Raw genomic sequence first — 18,564 nt, forward strand, 5'->3', positions numbered from 1 at the left:
AATCATTTCATGTCTGGTTGCTTCTGCTATCCTGGCTCATTTGTATTGTTTACAACAAGTCATTGCACTCAGCAGTTAGCAGGGGCTGAATCCATGGTTACCAGTTTTTTACATTCACTAGTTAAATGGAATGCAGTTCTTCTGTGGGTTTCATGAAGAAAGCACTTAAGGAACCACACACAGTTCAGCTACCAATCAGGCTAACCTAGGAGAAATTAATCTTATAAATAAAAGTATTGTTTCATATTACAGTTGAGACGAAAAGGAATTCAGTGACTTTTTAAAAATTAGTTATAGCTGCAAGATAAGCTCTAACACCCTGATCCTAAACATTTACTTTGAAACCATTCCTGTTCCCCTCCCCACTTTAAAAAGAGTTTATTTTGGATATGTAGTTACTATGGCTTTGGGGCTATTTTGTCTAAATCCACATGACTGTGTTTTTAAAGCATTCTGGAATAATAAAACCATCCTCTTTTATTGTCAAGTGCTATATTCTCCACATCTGCATACAATTTTTATTTTAAAAACCAGGATGTGTCTAGAATATAAATACAGAGGGATTCAGTACAAGTTTAACAAGGCTGCAGTCCAAGCAAGGAAACTTACACAAGATAGTAAAATATAAAGCAGACGAACTGAGCAGAATTCAATTAAGGCAGAAATATTATTTACAAGTAAATTAAGATTACAAGCTCATACTTTTCAATGTTAATTAAGGTAGATATCAGTAGTATTTGCCTCATTATTTACTGTTTGTCTATTATGCCTTGGGGGAAAGTCTTTTTGTTTACAAGACAGATAACAAAACACATTTACATTTCTTAAAATAAAATTAAAGTATAACAAACAGAAAAGTTCCTTATACCTTGTTGGCTGTAATGTCTGTCTCATCAGCCATGAGAAAACAACAAAGAGTTAAATCAAAGATTTTCCTAGCTCATCTACTGCAAAGTCACTGTATCAGAAGCCTGAATTGATTTGTTTCCTCAGAACAACTGAAAATGAATGTAACAGAATGGGGGCAGAGGGGGGGAGGATTAGAAATCCCTACCATACTACTAATCGGATATTGTATAATAGTTGATTGCAGGTTTGCACTGTGCTATCGTTGCCTAAATCATACATACTTACAGGTTCTGGGTTCTTCCAAGAGTTTGGTGCAGTTTCAAGGACAAATGTCTTAAAGATGTCTTTTCTACCATGCAGCAATGATCTTGGCTCTGATTTGATTATATGAGCAAAGTACTAAATCTGACAATATATTTTTTTTAAAAAAAGAGAGAAAGAGACAAAACTTCCCTTATAAACAAGAAATCTTGGGAATAAAGTATTAAGCTTGAAAAAGACTGCTTAAAATATGATGGTTGATTTGCTCCCTAGTTATAGCAGCTGATGCCTGTTTGCAGCCCTGCAGAAAGAAACCTTTACTGAAAAACCAATGGCATCACATTTCAGCGAAGCTTACGCCAGGGTACAGAATGCAAAGCAACATCTGACAAACTTCACACAATTCAAATAATTTGAGTTCACTGCGGCATGTATAGTGAATCTTTTATATGTAAACTACCTATTTTTGTTTATTTAATGGTTGGCCAGTACACTACAGTTTGTATGTATATTCCCGAGAGATAGATAGATAGATAGATAGATAGATAGATAGATAGATAGATAGATAGATAGATAGATAGATAGATAGACAGACAGACAGACAGACAGACAGACAGACAGACAGACAGACAGACAGATAGATAGATGATGCAAGTGAGCCAATGTACATCGTGATCTACACACATTATTACATGCAAAAGGGAGTCAGGCATCTTGTGCTTTAATAGTTTTATATAAAAAAAGAAACTCCAGCAGTGACAGTTCTTCTCAGTCCTGTTTAAGTATTAAAGATAAAGGAGCACTCACCCTCATCTTATGCTGTGGCACACTGTGAGCACAACAAACTGTTTGTTATTTCTTACAATGCTTTTTTATCTTAGTATCAGACTTGACATTACAGGTATAGTTACATCATTAGAAGAGAGAATAACTTAAGCTCTGTAAGACATTTGATTATAATTCATGAGATTTTAACATCTCTTATAGTCTGAAAATTAGCTTGCTTGTTTGCGATTGGTCATCAAGAATAAACAAAGATGTCATTTGCTGGTATGATTGTCCAGACATGCAAGTCTAGTCTGCTGAAATCACACCTCTGGAACAGTAATGCAATTTCAACTTTAAAAACATGCTATCCCTAATACATAGTTTAACCCTTTATTTATTAGTTAATTTCCATTGAATATGGCTATCAAAGGCAGTCCCACGTAGAGCGGACTGCAATAATCTATGCGAGATGTTACCAGTGTGTGTGTAACTGTCATGAGACTCTGTTCGTCCAGGTAGGGCTGTAGCTGGTACAATTTCTGCAGCTGAAGGAAGGCGCACCTGGCCACCGAGTCCACCTGGGCTTCCAGCGTTAGACTGGGGTCAAGGAGCACCCCCAGGCTGTGGACCCTGTCCCTTAGGTGGAGTGTAACCCCATTCAGGGCAGGGAAATGGCCCTCCAGCTTGTCCAGCAAAGCATGCACTAACTGCACTTCTGTCTAGTCTGGATTAAGTTTCCACCCTCATCCAGTCCATTATCAGGTCCAGACACGAGTTCAGCACAGAAACCGCCTCACCTGGATTGGTGGAAAGCGAGAGGTAGAGCTGAGTGTCGTCAGCATATTGCTGACTCCTCAGCCCAAACCTCCTGATGACCTCTCCCAGCAGTTCCATGTAGATGTTAAACAGCATGGGGGACAGTATCGAGCCCTGAGGAAGCCCATGACATAAGCGCCATGAGACAGAGCAACTGTCCTCCAGCACCATCCTCTGGACACAGTCAGCCAGGAAGAAGCGGAACCACTGTAAAGCAGTGCCCCCAACTCCCAACCCAGCCAGCCTATCCAGAAGGACACCACGGTCGATGGTGTCGAAAGCCGCTGAGAGGTCCAGGAGTATCAACAGGGTCACACTCCCCCTGTCTCTCTCCCGGCAAAGGTCATTGTACAGGGCAACCAAGGCAGTCTCTGTACCAAAACCCAGCCTGAAACCCGATTGAAATGGATCCAGAAAATCCATTTCATCCAGCAGTGCCTGGAGTTGCCTGGCCACAACCCGCTCCAATACTTTGCCAAAATAAGAGAGGTTCGCCACTGGTTGGTAGTTAACCACCAGGCTTGGGTCCAGGTTAGGCTGTTCAAGGAGTGGTTGAATTACTGCCTCTTTCAAGGTGGTAGGGACCACTCCCTCTCTCAAAGAGGCATTCACGGCCTTCTGGACCGAAGTGCGAACCCCCTGGCATATCTTCCAATTAACCAAGATGAGCAAGGGTTGAGCGGAGTAGTGGTAGGATGGACAGATCCAAGCACCCTGTCCACATCCTCAGGTCTCAACAGTTGAAACTCATCCATTAATACTTGACCTGAGCAAGGCACATGGGACACATCCTCTGATTTTGCAGTAATGATGGAGTCCAACCCACTGTGAATCTGAGCAATTTTCCCCTCAAAATGAATGGCAAACTCATCACAGCGAGCTGATGAGCAGTCCGGGATCTCTACCAGATTTCCCGGTTGAAGAAGATCCCGGACCACCTGAAAGAGCTTTGCTGGATGATATTCTGAGGAAGCAATACGGCTGGAGAAATATTGCCGTTTCACCAGCCATATTGCCATGAAATAGGCCCAATAATGGGCTCTAAGTCATGTTCGATCAGACTCCCAGTGGGACTTCCTCCACCTACGCTCCAGCCATCTCCCCTCTCACTTCATCGCCCGCAGTTCAGAAGTATACCAAGGAGCTGTCTGGGCTCTGTGTACAAGGAGAGGGTGCTTAGGCACAATCGTGTCAACCGCCCAGGTCATCTCCCTATTCCATAGGGTGACCTGAGCTTTGATAGAAGTGCCAACCATTTCAGACGGATAATCCCCCAGAGTGTTCAGAAACCATCCGGATCCATTAGTCTCCGAGGGCAGATCATCTTAACAGATTCCCCCACCCTTGCAAAGGGAAGAAGAAGCTAATAGACTAAACTTGACCAGGAATTGGTCTTACCATGACAATGGGATCACAACCAGCCCCTCACCATCCTAACCACCATCTTCCAGTCCCATTGAGAAAACCAGGTCCAAGGTGTGGCCCTTCTCATGTGTCAGGCCGATGACACATTGATACAGCCCCACGGTTGTCAAGGCAGCCTCAGCATGGATGTTGAAGTCCCCCAGCACCAACAGCCTGGGAGTCCTCAACACCAGGTCCAAGACTACCTCCGCCAGCTCAGGCAGGGAGACTGTTGGTACACAGCAGCATGGGCGGTACACCAACAGAATCCCTAATCTGTCTCATAAGCCCAACACACAATACAGGCCCTCAAGAACTCCTCTCAAAGGGATAGGAAGCCTGGTCAAGGAGACAGAACTCCTACAGACTATAGCAACTCCCCCTCCCCGATCCTCCAAGCGACATTGGTGCTGGACCAAGTACCCAGGTGGACACAGCTGGGAGAGGGTGACACCACCTTCCTCTCCCACCCAGGTCTCAGTAATGCACGCCAGGTCAGCACCGTCATCCAGAATTACATCATGGATGAGGGCAGTCTTATTTTGTACTGACCTGGTGTTCATCAACAGCACCGTGTGGCTCGAGGGTTTGCTGATATGGTCACCTGATACCATCTGGTTGGGGGTAGGACTAGAAGAAGTGATAGATGTAAGATATCTAACCTCTCTTCTCCTACGTGGGTATGTTCTACCCCCACCGCCATTCCTTCCCCTATCCAGCACCACCTCAATGGCTGCCCCTTCCAACATCCTCCCCCATTCCTTTTCCCTCATTTCCACTGTGGATCTCTATGCAACCTGATGACATTTTGACAATTATATCCTGTAACCTTTATCTTGTCCATTGCTGCCATCTTGATTTTTAGATTTGTTGTTTCCTTTTATATACAGTATAAAGAAAGAGAGGGGGGAGGGGGGGAGAGAGAGATATATCTTATTTTATATTTTTGGTTTGGGTGGGATTTGGCTGTTCTTTGTATGTTTATTTTACTGATGGAAATCGCCCAGAGATGGACCACTAGATGGTTCAGTATAAAAATATAAGAAATAAACAACTTTCCTTTGCATAAAAAGTACTTTGTACTAACCCCAGAATACACAAATATTTGAGCACGTGGCCTGCATTTCAATTTCTATAAACCATTACAGCAACTTCCCCCAACCTAGAGCTCTCCAGATAACTATTCCTGTCAAATCCAACAATCTTGGCAGTGGTCAAGATTATAATTTCCATTCCCAACTGATGATGGAAATGGTAATGGTGATCCTAAACATCTGAAGTGCAGCAGATAGGAGAAGGCTGACCTACACATACCCTGTCATTGGATTTGAGACATAGTCCAGATGTTTTAGTCCCCATCTCCTGAAAGCATCTAGAAAAGCCATACTTGCCCATTCCTCCTTAAAAAGATAAGATGCAATTGCTTTCCACCCCCCTCCTTGCTCTATGTGAACACTGCATCTTGCCTAAACTGCACTGATTAATAATCCTTTGTGTCCAACAGCAGGGAATACTGTAACTAACATGGGCTAAGCACTCACTCGCACATTCAAGTAACATATATATTATGCCAAGGGACAAGGCATTACAGCTGCCTGCACTGCAAATTATAGTATGTGTGTTTCCCTAAAAATTTTTACAGGCAGCCATTTACCAGGTGCAGTAGATAAAACATATCCCATGACCAGTTTACTGTGACCAAAAAAGGAAGCCCACTATATGACACCCAGCCGTGACCAGACTATTTACAACTATTCATCCACTTTGTTTCTTTTCAACATGCTTTTGCGTCTTTGGAAGCTTTATGTCAGATACTAATGAAATATGTGACAGTGTGCCTTGCATGAAGGTGAAGCTACAAAGAACATTGTACCTGAAACTCTGCTGTTATTTGAGCTCCTATCAAAAAAGCTCAGTCCCAGTGTGAGACTTCCAGTGTGGGACAGTGGATAGAGTGATAGACTAGGACTCTGGAGAAAGGGGTTCGAACCCGGCACAGTCATGGAAACTCACTGGAGGAGCAGAACTGGAAAAAACACTCCTTAAATGTCTCATTTACCATGAAAGCTCTATTAAGGTCATTATAAGACAGTTCCAGCTCAATGGCACAGAACACATACATCAAAAAGCTTAGTGAGATAGATATCTGGGTGAAGAGCCAGAGATTAGGAATTCAGTTCCCTACTGTACATCACAGAAGAACCAGTCTGTGTGGCCTTGGACAAGCTGGACAGTCCCTGGATGCAGCCACAAGAAGGGTGGTACATCACTTCTGAGTACTCTCAGCCTAGAAAACCCTGAAAAGGGTTTCCGTAAGTCATAACTGACTTAACAGAACATGATTAGCAAAGGCACAGGGGGCCTGTTGTGGTTTCTGGCTGGCAGCTCAATGCAGTAAAAAACTTATTTTGAAGATTAATTTCACCATGATGCTGATCAAAGAAGGCTAGAACTTTGTTAACTCAGTTGTATTTCTGTTTGCTAATGGTTTAACTGACCTCATCTTTTACTCCAATAAAGTATGGCTTCAGCTGTCCTAAGGACAAAAAGAAATGGGGTCAGACAGGTTTGATGCTACAATGGTCAAGGACAGTTGCTATTGCATTCTCTACTCAGTAAGGTTTCTTGTACTATGGGGAAGGAGGCCCTGCCAGGGCACACAATTGGAATGGATGCCATTGTCATGGTGCATAAGGTTGGCTGGATAGCTCAAAGGTTTAGGTTTCTGGCTGCAGAGCCATAGGTTGGGAGTTCAATTCTCCACTGTGTCTCCTGTTAAGTAGAGTCAGCCTGTGTGGCCTTGGACATGCCCTGGGGAGTGGGCAGAAGAAGGGAAACATAAACCACTTCAGAGTATTCTCTACCCATAAAACCTTGAAGAGGGTCACCATAAATGAGAATTGACTTGATGGCACAATTATTACTATTATAAGGCTGTCATTTGTGGAGGGGTTATTGAGGCTTACTTAAATGTTACCCCCTTTCCTACTGAGAGATTGCAGCCTGCATTCAAACCTAAATTCCCATGTATATGACACTTAATGCAGTTCTGCTAGGCTAGGGCTTCTTTTGCTACCTATGTGATACTGGTGCATGTGAACAGCTCTTAAGGCTGGCAACTGGGGAAGACGAGGTATACATGGTATAAACATATACTGCATGTTTGTATGACTACACAGTTGTACTGAACAAAGGCTGAAATCCTGATGAACACACCTGTTGTCATGACCTTGCTGTGTCCCTTCTTATTTTTGTGGTTCCCCTCTTGGCAAAATACTTTCACTCTCTCCAGGAAACCCGAATCTTTGTCCCACAGAAGCCGTGTGTCCTTTTAACTTGCATTTAACTTGACCTCAATACCTGGCAGATCGTCTTCTCCCACCCAGATCTACCCGAATCACCCGACACAGCCAGCAGGGACAGCTGAGGGGTCTGACGCCGAGGGAGGCCCCGAAGGAAAAAACAAGAAATCGGGCCTTCTCGACGGTGGCCCCTGGGCTGTGGAACACCCTGCCCACTGAAATTTGGCTGGCACCCTCGCTGGGCATTTTAAAAAGCCAGGTGAAAACTTGGCTATTCAAGCAGGCCTTCCCTTCAGTCAATTAAGTCATTCTTATTTTTCTTCTTTTATTCTTGCCACCTTGGGACTCTTGGCTTTAAATTAACTGTTAAAATCGTAAATTTATGATATTATATTTTATATCATTTTGTTTTTTAATGTAAAACTGTATATTTTAAATTGTTTTTATCTTCTAAGTTGTAAGCCGCCCTGAGTAGACTATGTCTAGATGGGCGGCATATAAATGCAATAAATAAATAAATAAGTAAGTAAGTAAGTAAGTAAGTAAGTAAGTAAGTAAGTAAGTAAATTAATTAATTAATTAATTAATTAATTAATTAATTTCCACCATTTTGCTAGATGTTACCGTGTCATATGGAGCTTCCTTCATTCTCAATATGTGCTGTGACTAGAACAGTATGTCCGATAAGCAGAAATTCATCCTACCAGAGCAGCTGCACCTCAGTCACTGCTACTAGTACAATGTTAATGGAGTGGATGCACTATGGCATCACTGTGTGGAATTGAATGCTAGCTATCTTGGGAGCTGAACCTATTGCTGTATGTGCATTGCTTCTTTTGGTGTCTGAGCAACATAGGGGTGTCATTGCTGTCACAAATATGAGGCGCTGAAATGGATGGTGGAGACATTTTTTTTGTCATTTCTACTGCATAGTGTGTATTGTTTGGTGTCCTGTGATTCCCCCGTGTGTTCTGGTCTGCAGAAATTTGTGGACAATTATGCCAATGTAGCAGTAACATATTTCTCTCCATTTTATATGTGGATTATTTTGGTCAAAGCCTCAGAAAATCATGATTAATCACATCTTTAGCACATTAAGCTCACATTACCAACAGTTGAAGTAGTCTTATTTCTGACCACTATAAACACTATTATAGTCACTTCTGTTTCCCAACAGCCTTCTTTCCTCCTTCAGGCACGGTTGGCTCTTCTGTCTAGTATATTGCATGTTATTTCTTCAATACTGTGAACTTTGTTCCAAAGTGCAGAAACTGAAACTGACAGTAGAGCAAAAGGGAAAGCTCTAGAAATCAGACAGAAAACAATTAAGATCCCAGAAATAGATGCATACATATAGATATGGGAACCGCATATGTATACACATACATTTCAATTCCATATATCGATTGAGAAATGCTTACTACATGATTAATCTAGGAAAATCTCTATTGCATTGTGCGCTACTTAGCAGCAACTGATTACAGATATGTGACCCAAAGGCTATCTACAAAAGCAGCAGTTTGCATCTACACCCCAAGATTTTTCTCATAGAACACCCCATTATCTTCTACAAGACTGCATCCCCAAGGACTGAGCTGATGCTTTTTGGCAGAGGATGAAGTAATTTGTATTGTGAAGTAGGAGGGAGTTTGATTTAAAATTCAGATACAAGACCAAGATCAGATTTTTGTCTCTAGCATTTCTACACACTTCAAAAGTATGACTTCGATAACATTTTATTTAATATTCTGTTCTTTGTATCACAAGTCTCTTTCTAAAATGGCATTATGTTTCAAAGAAAATATTTATTTGTTTTATAAAAGTCATAAATTAAGATTTATTAGAACTTTACTATGACTCTGCCTCTTGTATACAGCACCTGTAACATGCATTATCTCAACTATGCACCTTGTTGATATATGAAAATTTGCAGACATGCCGAACTATCATACTAAAAATTATAGTATCTTGAATGAGGGCAATATCCTTGTTTCATTTTACAGCTAACATCACTTGGTATTTTCTTTGCTGGAATTAGAGGGGATTATAAAGTACTGGCAGAACAATATAGGTTGCTAGATAACTCAGCACCATCTAAGCCTGCAGTTGCTAAGTCGCCAGCTTTCGGTATTTATTTGTTTGTTTGTTTATTCAATTCATATCCTGCTCCCATTAGTGTCATAGCACTACTCTGGGTGGGTTATAGAGTAGCTGAGCAGATAGCTACTCTTAGTAAAACCCCAGGTCACAAAGTCAGTATTTTATACTGTGAAATACTACTTGAAATCATCCGCTACATACAAGAAAGAATGAAGCACCAGAAACACATTGATTCATTTCCTCCCCGCATCCTCCGAAAGGTAAGTCTCAGGCATCTAATCTTCATAACATTTGCTCCAAGCATTCTTCCTATGACATATCCTGAAACTGACAGAGGCAGAAGGTTCTTGCTCCCTACAACAGTGGCCCTCAACCTTGGGCCTCCAGATGTTCTTGGACTACAACTCCCAGAAGCCTTCAGCACCACCTCTGCTGGCCAGGATTTCTGGGAGTTGAAGTCCAAGAACACCTGGAGGCCCAAGGTTGGGGACCACTGCCCTACAACATGGGAGGGTTATATCAATATTGTATCTGAAATATATCATAATTTTTCCTTCTGTAGACCGAGAACACAACTCACCAGCATACCTGGAACTGGGTAGCCCATTATCCTTCACCTCCTTACCTTGTCTCAGCTCCACCCATGCAGAGCTCTTTTGGTAATGTAGATTGGAACACAATGACTTCTCAGCCTAACTGTATATCTCACATCAGATACAGAACATGAAATTACAGAATAAATGAGGTATTCAGAAAAATAACTGCTATGCCTTTCCTATATTACCGGAATAATTTCATTCATAAACCTTTACAAATAAAACCTAAAGATGCTGATTATGTAGACCTCAACTCACAAAATGTATTCAGATTCTTCATACGGTCTTTATAGTTTTCATGTTAGCAAAGCTGTCCAAAGAAGACTTTTTTTTCTGAACTGGTCTCTAAAAGTACCACTATTTCTAATCATTGCTGTTGGATGGCTAACTTTGAAAAAGCACATCTGAGGATGAAACAGAAGGGTGTATGGCACTGGGAAAGCACCACACAGTAAGAAGCTCATTCTTGAACACTTTTCACTTGAGGCACTAATCCAGAGAATGTTGCCATCTGACACAAAAGACAAAATGATACCCCTTCATTCCATGTGAAAAAGGTGATCGCACTGGTAGCGGTACCTTTTATAAAAAAATGGCAATGGGATAAAGATGTCTGCCACACCTGATGGCAGCGGATGCAGGGCAAGATGCATATCACACACTGAGCTCTGTCTACCAAGAGAGGGAAGTAGCTATGAGACTCAGGGAAAACAGCTGGGGGACTGCCAATGCCACACAACCCCCAAGGCTGATCCACCAAAATGAACCCAAACTAGGGAATCCATGCTTCTTTCACTATTCCTACGCAGAGCTACATAATGTAATCAGAGCATGGTGATTTATACCCTCTAATTATAACTGGACCCTATATGTTTATCAAAATTACATGCCACCTATCCTACAAGGAATTCACAGAAACATACATAGGGAGTTCAGAGCAATCTTACAGGTTAGGCCAAGATGAAACTTTACCTTTTATACACTAGATCACAGTAACCTGTTCATCACAATGTTGTCTACTTCTAGGAGTGGGATGGGGACATGTATATGTCCAACATTATTTAATGACAAAGAAGAGAAACAAAGTTGATAATGAAGGAATGATGGCAAGCTGGAAGACAAACTAATGGATTTTATGGAATGGCCATGCTCAAATTCTCTGCCTGAAGGTTAGTACATTCTTAAAGGGTGAGATTATTCACTGTATGTGTCAAGAACAAAATCAAGATAATATTTATTGATCATTAAAAATTTCACTTCTAAAAACAGGTAGGTGAGTACCCAGCTCTCTGGGGCGAACAATGTGTAGCCTGCATAATTAACTTGTAAACCAACCAGAGAGTGCTTTAAGCCCTATATATAAGCAGCACACTTTAAAACATATTTTAGATTGTTGAGAACAATGCATACTCTAAAAGGACCAAGAAATATTACTACCTACATTGAACAATAAAGTCAGTCAGGGCTCAAATTATATATATAAACAACTAGTAGTCTTAATTCATATTCTTTCTTTACTTTAACCACTTTAACCACAACTTTCAAACTATATGAACCTAACCTATGATGTGTGACTTTACACATTAGAATTCCTCACTAATTAGGAAATAAATTTTGAATGATTAAGTGGAATTGTTCATACAAATTGCCAGCTGCAGCATTTCACTCATATAACATAGCATGGAAAATACATATTGCTTATGTTTATTATAGTTACAGTTGCTATGAACATCTATAACTCTCCAACAATTTCTTTGATTTATGTTCAAAAACATACAGGGCATGAAATGATGCCTGCAACCTTACATTTTCCTCAAGAACGTTGTAGGGAACAGATACATTCTGAAACATCATGTTAGATTCCTTGTTATGCCTGCTTTTTAAAATAAATGTATGATAATCAATTACGCATGCTTCAAAGAAACTGCCACTAGATTCCCCATCAGGAAATATGTCTGAGAAAACAGCACCATTGTCTTACCCATATATATATATGAATCTATATGCTCCAATAATATATTTTTATCTTTTTGTTACCAAAAGAAATATCACAGTACACAGTATGTTCTGTTATCAACTCCCAACCCAAAAAATATTGTACTGTATAGCTTCCACATACACAACAAAGTAGCAAGTTTTACATAGGGTTTTCAGGAAGATCATCTTCCTGATCATCTTCAAGGACCTTGATATAATCTCCCCCGGAACTCTTCTTCTAAAATCAGTATATTTTCCCCCACTCAGTAATAAAAAGTGGTATTGACGTTACCTGAATAGAGATCCAGCCCTGATTGTAGTTACAAAAAGTGTATTTACTTACACAGATTGGTCACTATTCTGCCTGGACACCTCTGAAAAGGCATACAAAATAAAAACAAACATGACCCAACTCCACCCCAGTAAATCAAGGTATAAATTAGCAACTCAGAATAAGTCTATCAGACTTATAAAACAATAAATCATACCTGTGCTGAAAGCTCCAAGGTAGCAGGAAATGACTCCAAGCCAATCCAACATAACAAAATGGTCATTGCCCCATTGATCATATCTGCCACATGAACTTCAAGGTGAGGGAGTTGAAAAGGCTCTTTCCTAAATTACTGCCAACTGCATCTCAGAGGGTGATGGAGCCAAAAGAAAGAGCTCATCTAACTTGATTGAGAGATGAAGTCTCAGTTTTAGAAGAGGTAAATATGCTAGCACAGACTAACACATCAGGCCCAAACAAAAGAGAAATAAAAATTAAGACAAAAACATGGCACCTTAATCTGTAACAGATATATTTTATGTACATGTCTGAGGAAGCAGACTTGTCCACAGAAGCTCACATTAAAATATAGCAGTTGGTCTTTAAAGTGCCGCACTGACAAAGTCTCAGGTTATAATTTTTTTTAAAAAAAAATGCTTTGTTTATTGTTGTAAAAAGTTGGTTTAAAGACTGCCCAATGCATTTCACTCCAACCAATCTGTGGCCTTCTTCGGGGGCAATAGTTTTGCAATGTGTAATGCAGTTCTCTTTCAGTCTGGTTTCCAGCTCCACTAAACTACTACAACTGCGAACCATGCCAGAAGAGCTATGTATTACGTATTGCAAAAATATTGCCCCCGAAAAAGGCTAGAGATTGATTGGACAGAAACATACTGGATAGTTTTTGAAGTGAAACTCATTTTTTTACAACATCCCAAGACTTTGTCTCACCTTCACATTTGGTTCCAGTGGCTATTTCCAGTTTCTTTTGGCTTTTAAGGTCTCACCAAGCAATGTGCTAGGCATTCACTTTCAATCAAAATTTTAAATTTTGATTGTAAAGACTTTGGATTTAAAAAAAAAATCCATTTCTTCTTTTTAGAGGTACAAGTGTGTTCCTCTTCATTCCCCCCAAAAGTGGGCACTTTTAAAAAATCTGCCATGGTTATACACATGAAGCTTGAGATGGATTCACACAGCTACGTAATCCACATGCCATGTAGAATAAACTACCGACCCAAGGTTGATTTAAACCCCATCTCTCCATTATTGTATTCACTACAGCACAGTAGCTCTCTCAAAGTTTTCTTTACACTTTGGCTTTCCAAATGAAGCATTTTCTAGTTTTGTGACAGGTAATATCTATTGTCTGGAACAGGGAGAATGTTGCATGTGATGAGCTCATTTAGTACATCATCTCTAAAGCTATCTTGGATTAATGTAGGTAAGAAAAACCCTTTGTGACCGAAATGCCTCAAGTGTTGTGCTATTACCCATGAATCTGAAAGACGTTTCCACCCCTGTGCAAAAAAAAAAAAAGAAAGAAAGAATATTGGACACTTGTGTTTAAGAATTTGAAATATTTTCCAAACTTCCATTCACTTGCCCCTTTTAAAGAAACACAAGCAAAAAGATGTAACTGAAAACATGCATTATTCACAGTCTGATCAACTTGACATTTTCTGCTGGCGTCTCTGTGTGAAACACTGACATCATTTGAACCCTAAGTGTGGTTAACACAAAACCACCTGGACTAAAGCAAATGAACTATTTGAACAAGATAAGCCTTGCCTTCCTCTCCCCCTCTGGCATCCAACCACTCCTCCCTCCCCACATGCCATCTCTGATGTTAGCAAACCACCCGTTTTCACACTGCTCTCGTAATGAAATCTTCAAGGGGTGATACAGTTAAACTGCATGTACACCATACCTCTATTGTCCATGCAGCTCTGCTAGATGGCATCAACAGTTGTTCACCTATTTTCACAGTGGGAAATTACCTGGTACTCACTATATAGGAATAATCAGACAGAATCTAGGTCAAAATCAAAGGAAGTCTGTCCCATGCATTTGGTGGGGCAGGAATGGGAGGAATTCACATGCAAGCATTATGGCATTGTAAAAACAAAGAACTTATTTGACAGAGTTATAAAATATCTTCAGACAGGCTAAACATGGTTGAACACTGCTTTGGGTTTAAAAGAGAGAGAGAGAGAGAAAGAAGAAAAAGGCAATTTTCCTTCAGTCTGGCTTCCTAAAAGGTATTTAAAATCAATATAAAACTACAATATTAGAAAAATTTATAATCATTATTCAAACAGCTGACTTGAAATGGTCCCTTGTTCATGGGGAAATCTTCCGTTAGTTTTTCAAGTACCAGCAGTTCAGTGGAAAGATTCACCAACTGCCCTCTGGAGAAAACTGCAGATCTGCATTTAAATGGAGATATATTGTTTCCAAATGTGCACTACCTGGAAGGCAGATACTGTCAAGGTTTCTTAGTGAATGGATTTTAAATTGCATTAGGTAAGTTTCATTGTTGCAACCCTTATTGTTTCATATGACCCAGGATATTTCCTTAGGATTTTGCCTGCATGCATTTTTGCCCTAATAATTTAAAATTAAATCCTAATCTATAAAAAAGCTGCTCACTAACTGGCAATCTCTGTTTTATAAGCATACATTCAAATATGCACAGATAGGACCACAATGACCTTTTAGAATGCAACTGTAAAATAACTGGAAAATGTGATGACTTAATAGAGTTATATAAAACATAAAACTTGTTTTACAATACAGCTAATTCAGAACCATAAAATACTGTGTAAAATGAATGACCATTACATATCCTGTTTATTACTGAGAATATTTTAGAAACATATTAAACATATTTATACAGGCTTCTAACACTGAACCATTACATTTATGCATGTGTAACAGTTTAATCTTAAATATATTTTAAATTCAAACATTCCACAGCTATGAAACAGGTTATTAACATACATTCTTTTTTTCTTGGGACATAATAGAATAAATTGGTTGTCAACAATACATATTTAAAACCCCAAAGATTTTTAAAATCACATGAATCCTACTTGGCTAGCATATTGGAAAATCTTTATCTGATGAGATGCTTCCCTTTTTTCTATGGCACATGAATGCAAATATAGTTTTATATTCCTTTAATCCACTCATGGCCACACACATGCAAAAAAATGTCTTCCAGAAAAGTTTTGCATAAGTTATACTATTAAGGTATATTTAAAGTTAATAAAGGAAAAGACTCACAATCAATTTCAAACACTTAGACATTAGTCTAAGCAGCTTCTTGCAGAATTCCTCATTGCAACAGAATGTGCCTGTAAACAAGGTTACTGAGAACAGACCAAGATATCCTTCTCAGCAACACCTTCACCAGGAGCCCTTCAGCTGTCTACTTAGTTTGCTATCCCTTATCTTGCAGCACTGACATTCTAATGCTGATTCAAATTCTGGATTCAAAATGAAAGATGAAATATCTTTAAGATCACTTAATATTGAAATACTGACACAATAATATGCAGTGCTAGGATCATGATGCAGATAGAATACTCTAGATGGTAACCTTTTAATTTTGGGAATATGCTACAAAATCTAATATGATAGGTCTTACACTTAATATTGCTATATTATCTTCTTTAAGCACCAAATTAACACCTTGCATGTATTGAATATTTTACATATGAAACCCCCAGTGGCTTAGCTAAATAATAATACAAGGTGCTAACTTCCATTACAAAATAAAGAAACATGATTGTGTGATCCACAAGTAAAATCCAAGATCAGGATTTGGAATACCTTTTAATAATATTTTCAAATTATTCATTTTAAAGAAAGTATTACATCACTTACATACATGTCTATGTACATACATCCGAAGAACCCAAGTAGGTTCACATATTAAAACTTCTTACATGGAACTGACAAGTACAAATTGGCATTTGTTACTTTGTAATAAACATCATACCATATTTATCGGTATATGAACTTGCATGTAAGGACATAATATATGATAACTACATATGTATTCTATGCTCATATGCTAAATCATGAGATCAAGTAGGCTGCTCAGATTGAATTGTGTTGTGATCATGGCTGAGGTAAAATACCTGTAGATTCAAATATTATGCAAGAGTGAGCAATGTGAGCAAATGAATCACTTTAACTTGTAAATCACTGTGTTTCATACATTTGAACCAATGATATATCCATATAATGAGAAATAAAAAAATGTTATGCCTTTCAGACATTACGCTAAATTCAGAGATTCAGAACCAGAACTAATTTATTTTGTGCAGTTGTAGAATTGATCCTAGTTGCTCACTCTAATATACAGTGGGGTCTTGACTTGAGAACTTAATCCGTATTGGAAGGCGGTTCTCAAGTCAAAAAGTCTGTAAGTCAAGTCTCCATTGACCTACAGTGCATTGAAAACCGATTAATCCCGTAACAGGCCATTTTTGTTCCATTTTGGTTTTTTTCTGGTCTGTAAGTCAAATGTCAGTCTGCAAGTCAAACCTAAATTTTGCGGCCAGAGAAGTCTGTAACTCAAAAAGTCTGTAAGTCAAGCCGTCTGTAAGTCAAGGGTCCACTGTACTTTTATTTGGAAGATTCACAAGGGCTGACTGAGGCTAAAGTGTGCTTTCAATTGCAACTTGTATCCTACTCAACCGGATACTGTACTAAATACCATCAGATGATATCTCATGTAGAATGCAGCAGTCCATTAGGTCTTCATAACTTTTCATGTGAAATAAGATTGGATGCATAAACTCATATTCATTCATTAAATTTATATACTGCTTTTCTACAAAAGGTACATATTTCAAATCTCCCGACTATAATCATGTATCAGATAGCTCACTGGCTTAGCCTCTGGCTGTGGAGCCAGAGGTTGGGAGTTCAGTTCCGCCACCTTCATATGGGCTGGGCTTGATGATCCATAGGATTCCTTCCATCTGCAGGTCAAAGGTTGTTGTTGTTGTTGTTGTTGTTGTTGTTGTTGTTGTTGTTGTAGGTTTTCCAGGGTATTTGGCCATGATCTGGAGGATTTTCTTCCTAACATTTCGCCAGTCTCTGTGACTGGCAAAACGTACCTCCAGAACACGGCCTAACCACCTGGAAAATCTACAACAACCATCGGATCTGACCGTGAAAGTCTTCGAGAATACAGTTATTATATGCCTCTACAATGACTGCTGTTTCAAGGACATTGAAATTTCCTTTCTACCTACCGTATGCTTATACAACTATTTCCTGAAATTTAATGTTTAATTTGAACTTCTTCCTTCATCAATATGATTGCAAAGTGTGGGAGAGCTTTCAAAAAACACATGTCCTACCCTTTCTTCTCCTGTTTTCCCTTAGCCTTTGCACCAATCACCTGGTAATTTTCCAAGTACATTTTCGTACATGGCCTGACCTGTTCGGTAGAATCAGACTCCTCTGTCACATTAATAGTAACCCAATACTTCTAAAATTCTCGTACAGGTCCCAGAAGTACAATTGCTCAACTTTCATGTCATCAACATATATAAATAAAAGGTGTTTGTCTTTAAACCAGACCCGGGCAAAGTGCAGCCCGAGGGCCACATACGGCCCACAAGCTGCTCCTGTCCGGCCCGCCGGTCGTCACTCCAGTCTGGTGTTCAAGCATATGTTCAAGCCCAAGACAGACTCAATTTCTTTCACTGAACAAGTTGAACATCAAAACCATTTATAGCTTTTTGTCTAAAGTTGATCAGTTGCTTATCTTTTATTTTTAAGTAATTGGTTCGCCCCCCAAGTTCAGATTTTTAATGTGGCCCCCTATAGAAATTAATTGCCCACCCCTGCTTTAAACAGAGGGTTACATCCTATGTAACATATGAAGGCCACTTAAAATGTGGATTTTTTTCACACTTTCTTCTCTTCACTGGAAGAAAAGAAGTGTGGAACATGTAAATGTTCTTGTTTACTGCATGTGTTTGCATGATATTGTAGACATGACATACAAAAAGCAAAAATAAACACACAAGTAATCTCGTGGCGCAGTGGTTAAACTGCTGTACCGCAGCCAAAACTGTCCTCACGACCTGGGGTTCAATTCCAGCTTGCTGGGGGGGCAATGTGTAGCCTGCATAATTAAGTTGTAAACCGCCCAGAGAGTGCTTGAAGCACTATGGGGCGGTATATAAGCAGA

The 18,564-nt window shown here is 39.6% G+C and overlaps 1 protein-coding gene across 7 annotated transcripts in view; it reads right to left on the minus strand.

Moving 5' to 3' along the window:
• The window catches only part of ESRRG (estrogen related receptor gamma), a 611,234-nt gene that overhangs the window by 549,767 nt on the left and 42,903 nt on the right, over positions 1–18,564 (minus strand). The window contains exon 1 of one of the 7 annotated variants that reach the window (XM_072990308.2): positions 1,135–18,379. The exons of 5 other annotated variants lie outside the window; for them this stretch is intronic. In XM_072990308.2, the coding sequence (XP_072846409.1) occupies positions 1,135–1,205 (71 nt within the window). In that variant the 5' untranslated portion in view covers positions 1,206–18,379. Of the gene's footprint in view, positions 1–1,134; positions 18,380–18,564 lie in introns of those variants that run through there. One more of the 7 variants, XM_072990306.2, reaches the window with a different exon arrangement.

The sequence above is a fragment of the Pogona vitticeps genome, chromosome 1, assembly GCF_051106095.1.
Source record: "Pogona vitticeps strain Pit_001003342236 chromosome 1, PviZW2.1, whole genome shotgun sequence".
NCBI lineage: Eukaryota > Metazoa > Chordata > Lepidosauria > Squamata > Agamidae > Pogona > Pogona vitticeps.